This window comes from Hippoglossus stenolepis, chromosome 1, assembly GCF_022539355.2.
Source record: "Hippoglossus stenolepis isolate QCI-W04-F060 chromosome 1, HSTE1.2, whole genome shotgun sequence".
NCBI classification, from domain to species: domain Eukaryota; kingdom Metazoa; phylum Chordata; class Actinopteri; order Pleuronectiformes; family Pleuronectidae; genus Hippoglossus; species Hippoglossus stenolepis.
The window spans coordinates 3,289,839-3,306,901 of record NC_061483.1 but is presented as its reverse complement, the minus strand read 5'-3'; the positions used below and the strand labels follow the sequence as shown (position 1 = coordinate 3,306,901).

General features: G+C 45.2%; 1 protein-coding gene across 1 annotated transcript in view; it reads right to left on the bottom strand.

Moving 5' to 3' along the window:
• LOC118113259 (metallophosphoesterase MPPED2) overlaps window positions 1-13,436 on the bottom strand; it is a 55,026-nt gene extending 41,590 nt beyond the window's left edge. The window contains 2 exon segments of the mRNA XM_035162806.2: window positions 10,932-11,196; window positions 12,289-13,436. Of these exon segments, the coding sequence (XP_035018697.2) occupies window positions 10,932-11,044 (113 nt within the window). The 5' untranslated portion in view covers window positions 11,045-11,196; window positions 12,289-13,436.
• Between the last annotated feature and the right edge of the window lie 3,627 nt (window positions 13,437-17,063).

Below are 17,063 nucleotides of genomic sequence, written 5' to 3'. Positions count from 1 at the left end.
CACACACACACACACACACACACACACACACACACACACACACACACACACACAGCTGCTGGTTACATGTGTCGAGGAGCAGAGCCCAGTGTGGGAGAGAGGAGTGCTGTGATGTCTGTGGGAGGATATTCCGTTTGACGGAGCACACTTGGCTCCGTGGCCTTTTGGAAAAACACACAAGCAAATGGGGTCAAAGTTCAACCCCGAGCTTGCTTCTTCAAACACGACACTTAACTCGCAGCAGATAAGAAGGCTGCCGTCGCCGTCACTCTCGGACCCGTCGAGCTCTTTGAGGACGCCACATAATCACCGTGATTGATTGCAAGTTTCTTTTTTCCCCTCAAGAAAAAAAACCCTCGTACCGAAAAAACAAAAAAAACTACAGAGCTCTTCAGTGTTCGTAGAAAACCTCAGTCATCCAATCACTCCGGGAGAGATACATGTATAACTAGGGCTGGCTACAGGAATCACTGCAGAACAGGAATCTGTGCATAACTGATATGTAAGATTTTATTAGAGTAAAGGATTAAAGCCAATAGAGAGAATCGTCAGGTGAGGCTGGACGTCTCTCAAAGCTTGGGACGTCACCGCTTTCCAAATGTGACTGTTAGAAAAGAAAAACCTCTAAAGATTTGAACCCATTCATAACTTAAATGTCATTAATGACCAGCGTTGGGATGACTGTACAATCAACAGTATGTTTTAAGATTCATTTATTCTGCTGTTAATTACTTCATATGAATAATAAAACTATTAACTTGGCAGAATGTGATTGATTCGGACAATCTTTTTTCTCACTCGTCTCTTCTTGGGAAAGACACAAACTAGATTTCGTCTGAGACACGTTGTTCCATGAAGTATATTTAAGGTCACAGGTTTCCTATGTGTCTGTGTGTTCCCCACATGACCAAAAACATGAGCATCTATCCGCTGCTTCACCTGCCTGCACGTTTTCTACGAGATGTTGAACCTGGCAGTTTGTTCCCGTTCAGCCACGCGAGCGTCACCGCGGTCGGGTGGCTGATTCCGGGTGGCTGATTCCGGGTGATGGCGTTGTGTTTGTTGTTCCAGTTCATCCCGAGGTGCCGGACGCGAGTCGGGTTGTGGGCTCCGTGCAGGACGGTCAAGTTCTACCTCAACAAACTAGACAAACTCTTTATGGAGCAGGTTTTGTGCATCATGTTGGAAAAAGAAACGTGGTTGAGCAAACTGTTGAAACCTTAACTATTAACCTTATTCATATTAGAGTGGTCAACTATTAAGATTCCCCTCTCCACCCTAAGAACAGCGATGTCCCGACATTACTTGTAGTTTAATATAGCTAATTAAAGCCCCCCCCAACCTCAGTCCTGACAGGGTTAATGAGGTCAACGACCTCTCAGCTGCCCACTTGTCTCAGACAGAAATACACGTCAATCACAGTTTGGTCTGTGTGTCTATACGTTTTATACCTGCTGCCACCTGCTGCCAGAGGATTAGCCTCCAGCTCCTCCTCCTCCTCCTCCTCCTCCTCCTCCTCTTCTTCTTCCTCTTCTTCTTCCTCCTCCTCCTCCTCCTGGTTAATGGAGAGTTCCCGCTAATGATTTCTCATCAATGAGGACGTCAGCGAGGGCACATCCACCTCAAACCTCCGGGGTCAAAGGGGGAATGTGGAAAGAGCCGGCTAATCAACTAGAGCTGAACTGCAGTGTTACAGCTAGAAAGGTACTTTTATTCATGTACTTTTACTGCGTTAAACTACTTTCAAAGATCATCTGACAGATTGATCTGTTAATTATAAAACATTTGCTGCAGCAAGTTTTCCTGAAACTATTTGTGCTTTTCAAGTTAATAGTTAATGGCAAATATCATAATTCAGACAATCCGTTAAAAAGTTAAAGCAAGTTTCCTGGTTTTGAATCGGTCTCGTTGGACTGTTGAGCCGGTTCCAGACAAAACGTGCCTTCGATGATCAGAACTAAAATCTCAGCCGCCGATAAATAACTGTAAATGCACCAGTGTGCGTCAACGCCTCCCTCAGCGTTGAAATACACAACAAAGAGTGTCAGAGAAAATGTGATGTTTGTGCGTCCACAACACTGAGAGACAAATTCCAAAGCTAATCACAGCCGAACTGAAGACAAAATATAAAATACTGAGCTCACGGATTCTTTTCAACGCTCTTTCAGGAGGAACATCAAAACACAATGCTCCTCGTTTCCTCTTTCTATAACCTCTGCATCGGTTCCCCTCCCCCTCCTATAGACTGAGACACACACACACACACACACACACACACACACACACACACACACACACACACACACACACACACACACACACACACACACACACACACACACACACACACACACACACACACACACACACACGGTGCAATACCATTTCTCTGAGAGGAGCAGAGAGCGAGCGCCTCTCTTATCTTCTGCGTTTCAGCTGTCTGCGCTAATTCAATAAACTTCAGAGGAACAAAATGAACACAGGAATAACGGAGAGGGGTTTGTGGTGGTGGTGGTGGTGGTGGCAGGGAAGGGGGGGCACATGGGAGCGGAGAGCGAGGCAAAGGTGGGAGACAAGAAAACCCAACAGGAACAAGTGGGGCACACAGAATGTAGAATGCTACAGAAAATTAAAAGAGGAGGAAACACAAGAATTCAGAAATAAAAAAAGGTGATTTAATTGATTTAAAAGAAAATATGACGCCCTTTTGTCTTAATCCAAACCCCCCCCCCCCAACCCCACGCCCCATTTGTTCGGGGAGGGTGCGTCCTCGTCCTGTTACTTCTTTCATTACGGCTACGAGCACACAAAGCCTGCGCTGGAATATCTGCGGCGGAGAAACCTTCCGGCGCTGCGCTGAGAAATAAATTGCTTCTGCTAATGCCCCTTTCATTATGGCTCAGCCCTTAATTGTGCTGCTGACAGTCTGCCTGGCTGCAGGGCTGATGGGAGGAAGAGTGGGGAGATGGGCACCAAGTGGCTCCAGAGGAGGAAGAACAACTACCTGGCAGAGTAATGTTCACCTGCACAGACAACACGGCTATAAACAAAGAAACCACGGCATCAGCACCGCGACAGGCGAAGCTCATCGATCTCTTGATGGACATGTTTTGTACTTCAACGCTGTTCTGTCCACCGATTTACTCGCAGAGGAATTAAACTACTTGTTTTCCATTTCTAAAGATGGGGGGTGCATTCTAGCAGAAAGGAAAAAGGAGCGTCTCAGTGTTCAAGCTTCCATCAGGAGTTAAGCTAAGAAATGATTCGTGTCTATTTGCACACAGAACTTCTTTAAAAAGCATAAACCAGGACTTGCGGCATGAAGAAGTTGCAGAATCAGATCACTCCACCTCTAGTTCAGGTCAAAGGGGAAGTCCTCCGCCCCCCAACTGTTTTAAAAGCCCCCTCGCTACGAGAAACAGCAACCTCCAAGTTGGAAAACTACACGCTGGATACGGCAGGTTCTGACAAAGATTCAGATTGTGCAATCCAACTATGTTTTCTGTCGTCATTTTAAAGTCAGTGATCACTTCCTCCACCAGCACCACTTAGCAGGGGTGTCACCGCCGCATCCAGGGCCCGGGACGACGTGGCTTAAGGAAACACAAACACGCCACAGCATATCTCCCCCCCCCCCAATGGCATAATGATAACAGGAGCAGACCCTTCTCCGTCCCTGACACAGCGCGGTGGAGATACGCCCGGCTATACAAGACGAGGGAGGAAATTACATCATCGGGAGATCGTGCCCTGCGATGCCAGGCTCTGGAGGCTCAGAGGCCCAAAATCCCAAAGACATCAAAAGGGCTTCAATCTGAAAAACAGCAGACCTGTCCAATGTCAACTGTCACTTAACCGCCCCCCCACTCTCACTACCAACACCGCCACCGCCATCCCGACGGGCTCCACCGGCAGGTCAGGGGTGGAGAGGGAACTTAATCAAGGGTTCTCCTGTTACAAAAGCCCCTTCACTCCTGCCGACGAGCAGCAGCAGGCCGACAGAAAGAAAAGGCCACAACATGGGACTGGTTCTTTGTTCTCAAGAGAGAAGGTCTGACTGCTGCGCCTCCATTAACTGTGTGCCAGTAAATAAAGGAAGGGAAAGGCGAAGTGTGAGGTGAACATGAGGCTGCACTGATTGGACACTCTTTTCTTATGCACCACTAATCACTGATTTCCAGGCTACTGAGGTGTTTTCAGTCCCCCCCCCCAAAAAAAATGCTCTGTTTACTTCGCGTTACTTATTTTTTACCAAGAACACATGTAGATTTAAGAGTTTCAATTGAGTTCGACCAAAAGAGGCGGTCTGGGTCCTGGATCCGACTGAACCATGGTTCGGCTCAGACCTTCCGATCAATCGCAGGAAGTAGAGACAGCATTAAACAAAAGATATAGAAGAGGAAGCAGCTGCAGGAGTCTTCCCCTCCGACGATATAATGTTTGAACCACGAGGACGTTCATTTGAACTAGTGTGACTGAATTCGGCGATGCTGATAGTAACACCATCATGTTACCATGGCAACGGAATTAACTAAATGACCAGGATCACTCGTGGTATCGACTCAAACAGAAAGAAGAAAACCAGTCAGGTCCAGGTAGACGCAGCCCACAGACAAAACTATTCCGTGCGCTCCCTAAATTACAACATCAAACCCAAAGTAACCAGATCAAATGGAAAGAACTGGACGAACACAATCGGGCTTGTTTCAGACTTTCAGCTCAGAAAACGCCCCAAATCATCCACACCCCTTTTCTGTTCGGTGTGTGTATCCTGGCACTGGAGCACAGGAACCTTAATCCGGCTCAAAAAGTCGACTGCATCGCTTGTTTTTTCAACCTATTGGACCCGTTTGAATCAATAAAAAGGGATCGAAGATGTGGGTCGAGATTAAAAAGTCCCTGCAACAACGTGCAACTGACCAATCCTGACGGCTTGACACATAAGGAGGTGCAGAAGCAGCAGAGAAAACTCACAGTGGAAAATCAGGGCCACATGCAACACACGCACAGATCAGTCAAAGGCCCCTCAGCACGTTTTGGTTTGTGAAAGTGCATCGTCATCTGATCGTCTGTCTTCTGGAGACACGACCACAAACAAGAACAGACCCTAGATGGAGTTCACTCTCAGATTTTTTTTCGCCGCACCACAAACTAATAAAACAACTGTATTGTAACGATTACAGCAGAACAGTAAAAGCCAGACACAGGCCTCGTACCCGCTGCTACTTGGAAAACTGCAAAAAGAGAAAAGTAAAAACAAATGTTCAGGCTCAAACGTGAAATGTGACAGTTATATATATTTCTAAAAGCCAAGACAAATGTGTGTTATCTGTCGTTACGATGACAACGTTCAGCAGAAGGAGAAGTGGAGGAGGTGGAGACGCAGCAGAGCTTCGTCGGCACAAGATGACTGGTTCTCCCTCCAAAAATCACAAAAAGCTAAATGAAACTTTGAGCGTTCCCTTGTTCATGTTTCCATCAGAGGCTCGATGCAGCGAGTGGAGGGTGAGAAACTGACACGGGGAGCTTTAACTCATGTTTTCAACAACTTAACGATCTGAGCAATATTTTATCTCTAAAACAGCTGCGGAGGAGTTTGACTACACAAGTTTTAACTTGTTTTCCACAACAAGATGCAAGAAAATGCAGATTTCTGTGCCAAAAATGAACACGTATCATTGTGAGCTGTGAAACTGGATCTGTTCCTCTCGCTGTGCAGAAACAAGTCCAATAAAAATCATAATTCCAAACTATTTCCTTTACCACTTTTACAGCATTATTGCAATGTACCAAGACATGGAAATAAGGCACATAAAAAGTCCTGAAGGAGTTCATTAATAAAAACCAGGACGCTGTTAAGATGAATGTGTGATTCTGGTGCCGTTTCCTCGCCAGCTCGTGTCAGAACATCCACGTGTATGGATGCAGGCGGCGGAGTCTTTAAATGATTCATATTTATGAGCTCCTCAATTATTCAGAAGGCGGGAATAATTAACAAGGCATCTGGAGGAGTTTGTTAAATGTGGATTTTTTTTTTTTGTGGAGGGAGAAGGGGGTGGGGGGGGGTTGTTAAAGAATTTTCATTTACCAGGAGTAAAATGAATGTATTGAGCTCAGGTGTCTGGGATGAATTATGTTTTTAAATAAATAACCATATATAAAAAGGAATAGATTATTTAACACTGTTTTCAGGAGGCGTCTCCTCTTTGTTTACAAGTGTAAAGACGGTTTTTTTTTTACCTTAATAAATCAGGTAACCACAACAACTGCACTTCTCTCTCTCGGTGCAATGTTTCCAGTTTACTCCCAGAGGTGAAATTCATTTTAGAAAAACTGGTTCATCTGAATACAAAAGAATACAAATTAAAACACCACACATCCTGAGGTGGCTGGTTATTGTATGATACACTCCTAGTAAAAAAAAGAAATCCACCGGCCCACTTATGTGGCAAGTACGAGTGCATAATTTTATGTTATAATGAGAAGTAGTAAGTTCCCTATTCTATAGGTAATAAAAGGGAAATTGGGATTAACAATCTCACAATAGTTTGAAAGTGTGGCACTTAAAGCTTTACTGGGTTACAGCATCCTGGCATTAGCACGGAGAGGTGTTCAAGTGATTTTCGTTACCATGTCGACAAAACTTGGATTTGAAATTCAGATCAATTTTAAACCCAAAACCCCCCAAAAAAAACAAAAAGGCAAAAACAGACGACACCAAGGTCCATAATCACAAAATGTCTCCAAACTGGAAAAAACGAATCGGCAGAGAAACTGATAATGAAAATAACCACAACTTGCAGCCGTACTGGGATTGTACACGGCCCCCCCGGAGATTAAATGTTAGGAAGAAGCAAAGTTCAACTTTTGAGATCAAAATATGGTTCGAGCGATTCTTCGCGAACCTTCTTCCTGAGACCGATAACGGCAATTGAGGCCTTTTAAACCTTCTTCAGTCAAGACGTCTTCAAACTATTTAAACGCTCTCAAAGTCCCTCTAGTCTCAGCTCTTGTCAGTTTGTCCGTCTGCATGCGAGCGTCGGGCCTTCCCACAGTCTGGCCTCGATCCGGCTCAAATTGGATTCGAAGCCATTAGGAGTCCCAACTCGAAGCATCTGTTCCAAGTTGCTGAGCGTTTCGTTTCACGTGACGACGACGAGCTGGCTGAAGAAAGAACGAATGAAGAGAAAGACAGAAAAAAAAAAAAAACACACAGACGGAGCAGAAAAATAAACCAGACATAAACAGGGCTGGACTGAGTCTGTCGCTCACTCACAGACAAGAGTGAGACGTCCCATGCTCTGAAGAAGGGCCACTTTGACTTCAGGGTCACGTTCCACAGCATTAGCCTGTAACTGCCACTGTGTGTGTGTGTGTGTGTGTGTGTGTGTGTCAGTCTGGAGTGTGTACACGCTCTACAAGAATGTTTTCATATGTGGTTCAGAGAGCAAAACCTTCCACACCGCACAAAAGGTACTGCTGTACTCCATCACACAAATCTAAATAATCTGTGTAAGGGCAGGAGGGGGGGGGGACCATTAAGGCACGGATAGTATTTCAAACGGCGCAGCGACCGCCTCACTTGACTTATTTTTTTCCTCCCTCTCCTGCGTTGCTTTCAGAGAAGCAACAACTTTATTTATGCCCAAATACTGTGGATGCAGTGAGAGAGGAACCTAGAACAAGTCGGATCATTATCTCTCCAATCTAAACAAGCCTTTACTTTCCCAGAACAGAGCTTGTATTCTATAAGCACTTCAACATAGTGGGGGATGGGAGAGAGTGTGTATGTGTGTGTGTGTGTGTGTGTGTGTGTGTGTGTGTGTGTGTGTGTGTGTGTGTGTGTGTGCGTGTGTGTGCGTGTATATGTGTGTGTGCGATCCCAGGGTTCCCAGTCTGAGTTTAAGAATGACAAAGTAAAACACTGCAGGCTCTGTGGAAGCCAGGAAACAGCCTAATGTATTTATCCAAACACATATCTGCTGAGAGGCCCCGCGGCTCCAACACATCCCCTTCCTACAGGGGCTTCACCTCCACGAACTACCACAGTGAAGATGGGAAAATCAGCAGGGCCGCACATTACGGGCAAAAAGCGTTTATACCGATGAGCTGGACGAACGTTTGGATTATTTGTTCCACGTTTCAGGACATTTAACTGCATTTCTGCACCTTAAACACAGTCACTCTGTCATGGCTGCATTTGCTGGAGCAGCAGATGCTAGACGACTCCTCCTGCTCCGACTCCTTCTTACTAAATAAACAGCTGCTTTTTATAGCTACAGAGGCAGAAATCATCGGCGATGTTTTTGTTTGTCGACACCTGGAATAAAACTAAAGCGTCTCCAGATGAGGATCCACTTATATGAGACTTTCATTTTCAGGGGTTTTCCTCCAAAGCAGCAGGTAGATCCATTCATTCCCACTCTGCTTGTTTCCTCCACTTCCCAACGTAATGTTTCTTTTATGCAATGTTAATCCGCTGAACTTTGCTTATGGTCAACTGGTGCAGCACTTCAGAATAAAGAGGACTTTCCAGGGAACTGAAAATAAAAGCCACCAATGTCCCTCAGAGCAGGATTATATAGTAAGAAATAGAAAAACAACTTTATGGAGGACGTTTTATTTGAAAGCTTTTTTTTGGTACCGTCTCGTATTTTCATTATCAAAAAGGAGAAAAACCGAGGGAGCCTCTTCAAACTAGAATCTGTTCAGATGAACCGGGCGCTGTGTCTACCCTGATTCATATTGAAGCATTTGGCCTGATTTATTGCCGCCTTTGTCAACCATTAAAACAGACTGACGTAACACAAAGTGCGAGGTGACCTTGTCTCTCTTTCCACATCCGTGGCGCCGACGCTCGCTGCGCTGGCAGCCCGGCCGCTCACAGCTGAGGAATCCCAAAACAACACGGCGGTACAATAATGTGAACGCTGCCAACACCGGGAGGGAGGTGAGTGTCCCATTTAGCTGTTTACACAAGTCCACGATTTGACTGTCACCTCCAAAATAATCCTGTTGACATGAATGTGATCATCCAGAGAGAATTGTGGGAATCAGAGTGTCTGAGGTAAATAAGATGAAACAACAACAACAACAACTTGTTTGGCAGATGTCGTCGAGTCTCCAGAGCGAAGCAGTGTGTGTGTGTGTGTGGTGTCTGCAGCTCTCGAGAGATCTCGCCCCGCTGCCCGAATCCTCCTCTACAGCTCAGGTTCATCCGGCCTTTCTCCAACAATTCCCGATGCTTCTGTCCCTGCATCACGTCACTCTCCCTGCTATAGCTGCCATCTTGGTTCAACCATGGTGCGGATTGCAAATTCCCTGCACCTGAACGCAACACGGTGACTGAGCACATGTTCAACCTGACTTTAGAGTCTTTCCAACTTCATTCGTGATGTTGTCTTTACTTGAATCTCATCTTTAACTTCAGTCCGACCAGAAATTATGCAACAAGACCTACGTTAAGGTTTTTGATAATTCTGCTGTTTTGAGGAAAGATCTCAGAAGAAACTGACGGAAGTTCAAAAAACGTATAGTTGAGAAAGATGACTATTTTACAGTGAATTCTAAAACAGTTTGCATCTCTTCTTGAGACTTGACACGCTGTGATATTCCCATTTGGCCTTTTGTTAAAAGGGGGATAAATGGGAATGAGCCTAACTGTGATTTTCCCCTTAACAATTTAATTATATGTCAGGATGGCAGATTTGTATTTATCTTAGTGTCAAATCCATAACAAAGAGAACAATGGCACTCATGTAATTAGTGCACAGTGTTCGCTCGGGCTCCATTTTCACATCCAGCGTCTACTTCGCACAACTTAAGTTCAAGTTGCTCTGATGCATAAAATCTGCTCAAATAAGCTTCATATTTCATTTATTTAGGCCAAAGATTTTATCGATTCCTGATTTGTTGCAGCTGCAATTTGGAAAATGCCAAAGAGGAAGTGAGAAGACAGTAGAGGTGAACAAAAACAAATGAACAAGCATCTAGAGGAGTCCAATCCATCCAAAGTTACACAACAAAGAATAAAAGTTCAATCAAGCTACACAACACGACACTACACTACACACCGCTGCAGGTTAACTTTTTACTCGTCGCTCTCAGTGAATATAAAAGCTCTCAAACAACCTGCACATGTAACCACAACCACAACAACAAGCAGTCACAGGCCTTTCATCAAAAGCTCAAAACCGCCGTAACTGTGAGAAGACACAAAGCGAGCGGCAGCTCCGAGTTAGAAATCGGTCCAGAGATAAAAAACACCCGGCGCTCTGATGAGTGTTTGCATGTCGAGGGCTGATGGGTCACAGCGCTCTGACCCACTAATGAGAGGCAGAGCATAACCACATCAGACAAGAGCAACGCTAAGCAACTGGTCTTATAAATAAATAACAAGAGCGGCCTAATGCGAAAAAAAGTATCCGTGCAACAACATGGCACAAATGATAACGGCCTCGTAATACGACCACGACAAGCGGCAGCACGCCGTCCGTGAGGCGCAGCAGGGAGCAGAAACATTCTGAATAGCTTTCACTCTTTGTCTTTCAAACGACATGTTTCACTTGCCACAAACTTTTTAAACAGCAATATTCAATTTCAACAATAGCATTTGTAACTTTGTTTTGTCCTCTCTGAGCCACCGTATCCTCTCTGAGCTTGAGCCAATTAAATTCAAGTATAAACAAAGACTCTGCATCAAAGAGGCTCCTGATTGGCTTCCTGTCGCAGTGCATAATTTCTGCAAAGCTGCTTTTTTTTTTCATATAAAACCCCCTAAAAGTTTAATTAAAATATAAATCAAATGTGTTTTTAAATTGAAAATAGGCAGAATGCAATTAATGGAAAGTCAGGTAAACTTGATTTTAGTTGACAAGTTCGTCGTAGGTGATCCACAGTGTGTGTGTGTGTGTGTGTGTGTGTGTACTTACATGTGGACATGTGGAGGTTGGAAGCGGCTCTGGTTGATGTTATAGTGTGTGAAGGCCTGTGTGGGGTTGGAGCTGTACTCGTCCACCGCGATGGTCACTTTGCCATGAGCCATCCTTCCGCCGTTTGGACATGAGACGCCGTTCGTTCACCGGGATTCAGCAGCGAGCCGTGCAGCAGTCATCCTTCAGCGCCGCTCAACAAGCCCAGGGAGAGTCTCCCAGCAGCAGCAGCAGCCACCCGGCCGACCGACTCGACCACGACAAGCTGCAGTCTGCACCGAAAGGAGGGAGACACACACACACACACACACACACACACACACACACACACACACACACACACACACACACACACACAGTCATCAGCTGCTTTTAAACAGGAGGCATGCACTGAGCGGGTCAACCCACTAACACACATTTAAACTGTTCACAAAATAAAAAACCAGGAGGAAAACGACCCTGAGGCTGCGGCAGAGACACAGACAGAGCAGATATCAAGTGAAGGAGGGGATCTTTTTCTAATAATCAATAAGCACAACATGTGTTCTGTAAATATGCATCTACACATTTCTTATTTGGCTTCAGAGAACACAAAGTTCCTTTTCATGTCGTGCCACCATTTCAATTTGCAAGACATCCCTGCAGCACCTTAAACAAAACCTCTAACCATTCTTGGTGAAACCCTAATTAATACGAAATGCAGTAAAGTGAGCTAAAGCATAATTAGCACATTTACTCAACCTTTCCAAACAATATTCTGCTCATTTAAAAGGATTTAAAAGCTTGTTAAAAGGTTTGCAATCGTCTTTTCCTTCAGAACAACTTCACACTAAGATTGCTCAGGCGTCAGATTACAATCTCCAAGGCACGTTTTTTTATTTTTTTTAAATTGCTGCTCATAACCTGCTTTGGTTTTTTTTAATGCAAACTAATAAATGTAAAAATAAAAATAAAAAAAACCCACTGCAGGCATGTCCTCTGGGGCATCAGCCTGTTGGAATTAAAACAAACCTAGAAAGAGACGCTGCAGGTAGCGTCTCTGCTGGTGATCAAATTGTTGCAAAGCCTTTCAATAAAACATGAAATTCTCCACAACCCATGCATGAAACAGCTTCTGCCTCCCTGCTGACAATTTACCTCTAACACGCAAAAAAAAAAACAGAAAAACAAAAGGATGTGCTGCGTTCATTCCAGGCCTGGTGCAGCCGCAATATAAATCCCCCAACTGAACTGCGCTCGCAATAAATAGAATACGATGCACTTTTAAAAAAAATTTAAATTCAGGAGAAGCAGTAAAAAAAAAAAGAAAAAGGAAAAGCAGCTGTGTAGGTTTTGCATTTCCAGGCTGCTCACTCACCGGACTTGGCTGTTTGCTCCCTGAGCCTCCTCCTGTCTGACCTCCCTGACTGATAGCAAAGTGGCCACTGTGGGCTTTGACAAGCTTTATATACCAGACCTCCTGATGCCGCCACAGCCACCACACGAGGAGGAAGAGGAAGAGGAAGAAGAAGAGGAAAATGCACTTTAAATTTACAAATCTGTCATCTCTCTCTTTTTGGAGGGAAATCTGCAGCTCCAGAGTTCATTGAGACGAGCTGAGTAAAAAAAAAAAAACAGCTCTGACCTCCGGCTGAATATCTTGAACAACCGCCCCCCAAACGTGGAGCTAAAGAAAATGTCCTATTTCCACCGAAAAAGAAAATTGATTCATGTTTTCTGGGTCAACCGGTTGCTGCTCTCTGTGACGTGTGCTATGAATTATAGTGTGAAAGATTTATGCCAGCCGAGATAGAAAGGTAGGTAAACTCATTTCCAACACACACACACACACACACACACACACAGAACAAAGTGAGTGTTAAGCAGCTGCACAACACAACACAACACAACAGTCCTGAAAAGTTCCAATGACATGTGTCCAGCTCTTGTGAATCCTTCCTGGGGCCTTCTAGAAATTAATAAAAACAATAATTTAACCCCCCTCCTCCCCCCCTGCACACACTTGTCCCTGGATCACTTCACTACTGAGGAAAAAACCCTAAAAAAATCTGGAGTGCAACTGCTGCGGATCCTGGAAAATGTGCAGTTTATTTGCACATGCAGGCCGAAAAAAGAGCTGAGGACGGATTTGTGTGCAGCATGCTTCCCTGTGTGTGTGCGTGTGTGTGTGTGTGTGTGTGTGCGTGTGTGTGCACCTACCTTATGGCTACAGTAGCAGCAACTAGCTCTCTAGCTTAGCCTGCTGCTAAACCTGCCCTGGCAATAATAGATTTTTTTTTTTTATTATCATAGTTTTTTTTTATTGCTATGCACGGGTTAGCTGCTGTAACACAACCAGGCTGCACACACACGCACGCACACACGCACACACAGGCAGTGCTGTGGCTGCATCTCCACACCGTGTAGCTAACTTCGCGCGGAGGGATCACTCCGGTGCAGCAGAGGGGGCGAAGGCGAAATAGATTGACCCCGTCTGGTAGCGTGCATGTCGGCTACACGGTGCGAGAGCGACGCGCCGCGCGCCTGCACAAATCAAAAAAAATTAAAAATAATAATAATAATAAAAAGATTTTTAAAAAAACCCAGGATGGAAAAAGAGAAAGATCCGCGCGATGCTCTCCCTCCTCCCCCGGTGAAATGCAGCGCAGCGCCGGGGAGGCGGTGGGTGTCACGGCGGCTAACCTCCTGCTCTCCCTCCCGGATGACAAGCCACCTTTCAACCGACGGCTTTGTGTCAGGGATCCCTCCTTCTCCTCCCGGGTCCGCTCCCTCCCGGCCCCGGTGCTCCCCGGTGCTCCCCGGTGCTCCCCCCCACCCCAACAAGCAAGCAAGGCGGAAAGGTTGCTCTACCTTTGGTGGTTGCTTTTTCAGAGCGGGTGTTTTTTTTGTTTGAATCTGCCCGGAGGTGGAGTGTCGGGTCGGGGTCGCCCTCTACGCGGCGGTGGAGGCGGAGGGACGCGGGTCCATGCGGCGGCGGCGGCGGCGGCAGCAGAAGCCGGAGGTTGCGGCAGTCTGGGCGGGCAGGGCAGAACCTTCGACCCGGCGGGACCTCTCTCCTGTGGGTAGGAACCAGACAAGAGAGCGGAGGAGGAGGAGGAGGAGGGGGGGAGGCAGAGAGAGAGAGAGAGAGGAGAACCGGAGAGGAGGCAGAGAGACGCAGGCGGACAGCGGGGAGAAGGAGAGCGAGGCTCGGTGCAGTGAGACGGAGCCGCCGCTGGGGTCAGAGAGCACCGGGAGCCGGGAGCGAGCACAACCCCCCGCCACCTCCCCGTGCGCGCGCCTTCACCGGCGGGCACACGCACGGCGAGGAGGCGCGGGAGGAGGAGGAGGAGTTCGTGCAGCGTTCACGTGCTGTGGGAAATAATAACATGCACCTCACACGCACACACACACACACACACACACACACACACACACACACACACACACACACACTAATAAATGCTTCAGTGTTAAACATGCAGGAAATAATGCCAAAGCAGAAATGTATAAAATTAATATAAATAATAATTATATTCACGTATTAATGGAATCCACTTCATATATTTCTATATTTTACCACGTCAACATTTCAGAATCAGAAGATAAGATATGACGTTATAAAAAGGCAATAGAATACAAATTAAAAGTGCTGAGCATGTACATTATATACAGAATCATAATCAGGTTTTATTGCCCGAGCAGGTTTACACCATAAAACATATGAAAATACTATAAACACAAGAGACTGGGTTTTTGCAAAGTTCAGTTATTTGCCACAGGAAGTTAAAGTGTCACAGTCACAGGCAGGAAACCGTCCAGGGATGATTTTAGTTTTACCAAAACAGTTTAATTCCACACGTTCATTTAAAGGTGAAAGTTCACCCAAAAATGAGAATTCCCTCTTTATCTACTCACCATTATGCCGATGGAGTAAACGGTGACCGATTCTTCACACGTAGTAAAAACAACAGAAAAGAAAAACACACAAAATGCCTCCGTGCCGCTCGTGTTGTGTCATCCAAGTGTCCGGAGGAACCAACGTTCACATTCGACTTGAAACGGCCTCATTGACGCCGTGTTCGGAGCCTAAATATCCTAAATAGCCTCTGATATCATCCTCCTAGTGATCCAGAGCTTCAAAGACATGAAGCCAAAAACATCTCAGATACGAACACTGCCATCTTGCGCCGACCTCAGCTGCCGATCGGTGTTATAAGAACCACCTCAAATGACAGAAACCATCTTTAAAATACATGTATTTGACGTTCAGTTTTTAGTTCGGTCCACGTCCCATCCACTGACATGGAGGAGACCGGATTTACAACCTATACTGCAGCCGGCCACCAGGGGAACAATGGAGATGTTTTACTTACGGGGAGCCGTCATGTCGTCCATCTTCATTCACATTGTACCAAATCGGTTCAAACATTTCTAACTGGCCTCATTTGCACTTTGTTCAAAAGTTAGCTGGTCGCATTCATGAGGTTTTGAATTCTCCGATTGGAAAACAAAGCCCAGCCTCCGTCGCCCTGCTCCTCCTGCACCTCCTGGAGACACGGGGAACAGGAACATCCACCTATATGCTTTTGAATCGATTGTTTTCTCTGTGTGTGTCTCTGCCGGCCCCGAAGAAAAGGTGTCACTGTGACAGGTTGACTTCAGGCTGCAAGGCTTCATGTCAATGGCGTAAAAAGAAGCTTATTGATTCCATCCCATGAAATCTTATGCAGAATTCAATAATGTGGTTGCTGCACCTTGAACTATGCACACACCGCCTTGTTTGTAAACCAGCGTTCACATGCACTGGAACCAATTGATCGTCTCGATGATAATAGACAGTAACGGGGGATGTGTTTTTTACTAGTAAATTGGACCTTGGATAACTGTGACACCTGGAGGCCACACTCTCTATTCGAGCACAAGGTAACATGCATGCTCCTCTGTAGGAAACTGTTTGGTGCAAATCGTTGACCTGGAATATTTCTCCGTGAGATCACAGATGTGTGGGAAAATGGTGGCAGAGTGTAGAAGGTGTTGTGAAATCTCTGATTAGAGGAAAGCACGGCCCCTTTGGGTTCGCAAGTAAACAATACTAATGAGTACCTGTGGGAGAGCTTCACACAACCTGAACTGGGGCAACACGGATTCCAAACTGGGAGAATCCAGCAAATCGGATGATTGGATGTAAAAAAAAACGTGTCCTGATCATAAGGTTTAAGTCGCTGATTATCAATTCACTGAATTATAGCGAAGAACAAACAAGCAAACACACCTGAACTCATGTGTCTCACGTGTCTTTTGTTTCGTTGTGTCAATTATCAGGTTGGACGTGTCTGGATATTTACACAACGGGCTTGTGTTCCCATTATTGTTCATAATGATTTACAGCTGCCATGGAAATGTCTTCATTGAACTTTATATTACTATGTTGAAGCACAGCTTCAGTTTTAGTCTCAGTTAGCTGTTGTATTTTGGTATCAACTATGTGAGCGGAATATAGTTTTCAGTGCATCACGGGGTTGTGCAAACTGTGATCTGTGATTATGAGCTACACAAATATAAGTGATTAATAGGTTAATTATTTAATTGTTGAATTATTTAATTGGTTAATTGGTTAATTGGTTAATTGGTTAATTGACTGTTAGACTCTTAGTGAAGGAAGCAGTTTGATAGAGACAAAAGCGACCTGCATTGACTGTGGCACAGGATCTCAAAGAAACCGGAAGGTAAGAAGCAGGAAACATTAAAGTACAGTTAAGTTAAGAATCTTCGAAGAACTATTCATGGACAGTTTTCTGGAGAAATCCTCGTCGCTACAGACAAACCCGATGTGAATATTGCCTCAGCCTTTCTCTCAAGAGTTACCGTCATTATCAGTGTGAGTCGTCGCTGAGTCGATATAGAAAAGAATCGATTGTAAACAGGAAGTACCGCTTGTTCTCTTCATCCCCACCTTAACGTCCTTTTCATATTCTATCACCTTCAGTTAACACTCAGATGAAAACTGACTCTGTTCATTAGTTCATACACACGGAGCTTGTTTCCCTCCACTCGGCTGTAATCTCTTAATCCTGTAAAACCTGTTACTAAATATCGCTGCGTGTTTTTGTGTTTTTTTGTGGCCTTGGCTGACTCCAGTATAAAGTGTTT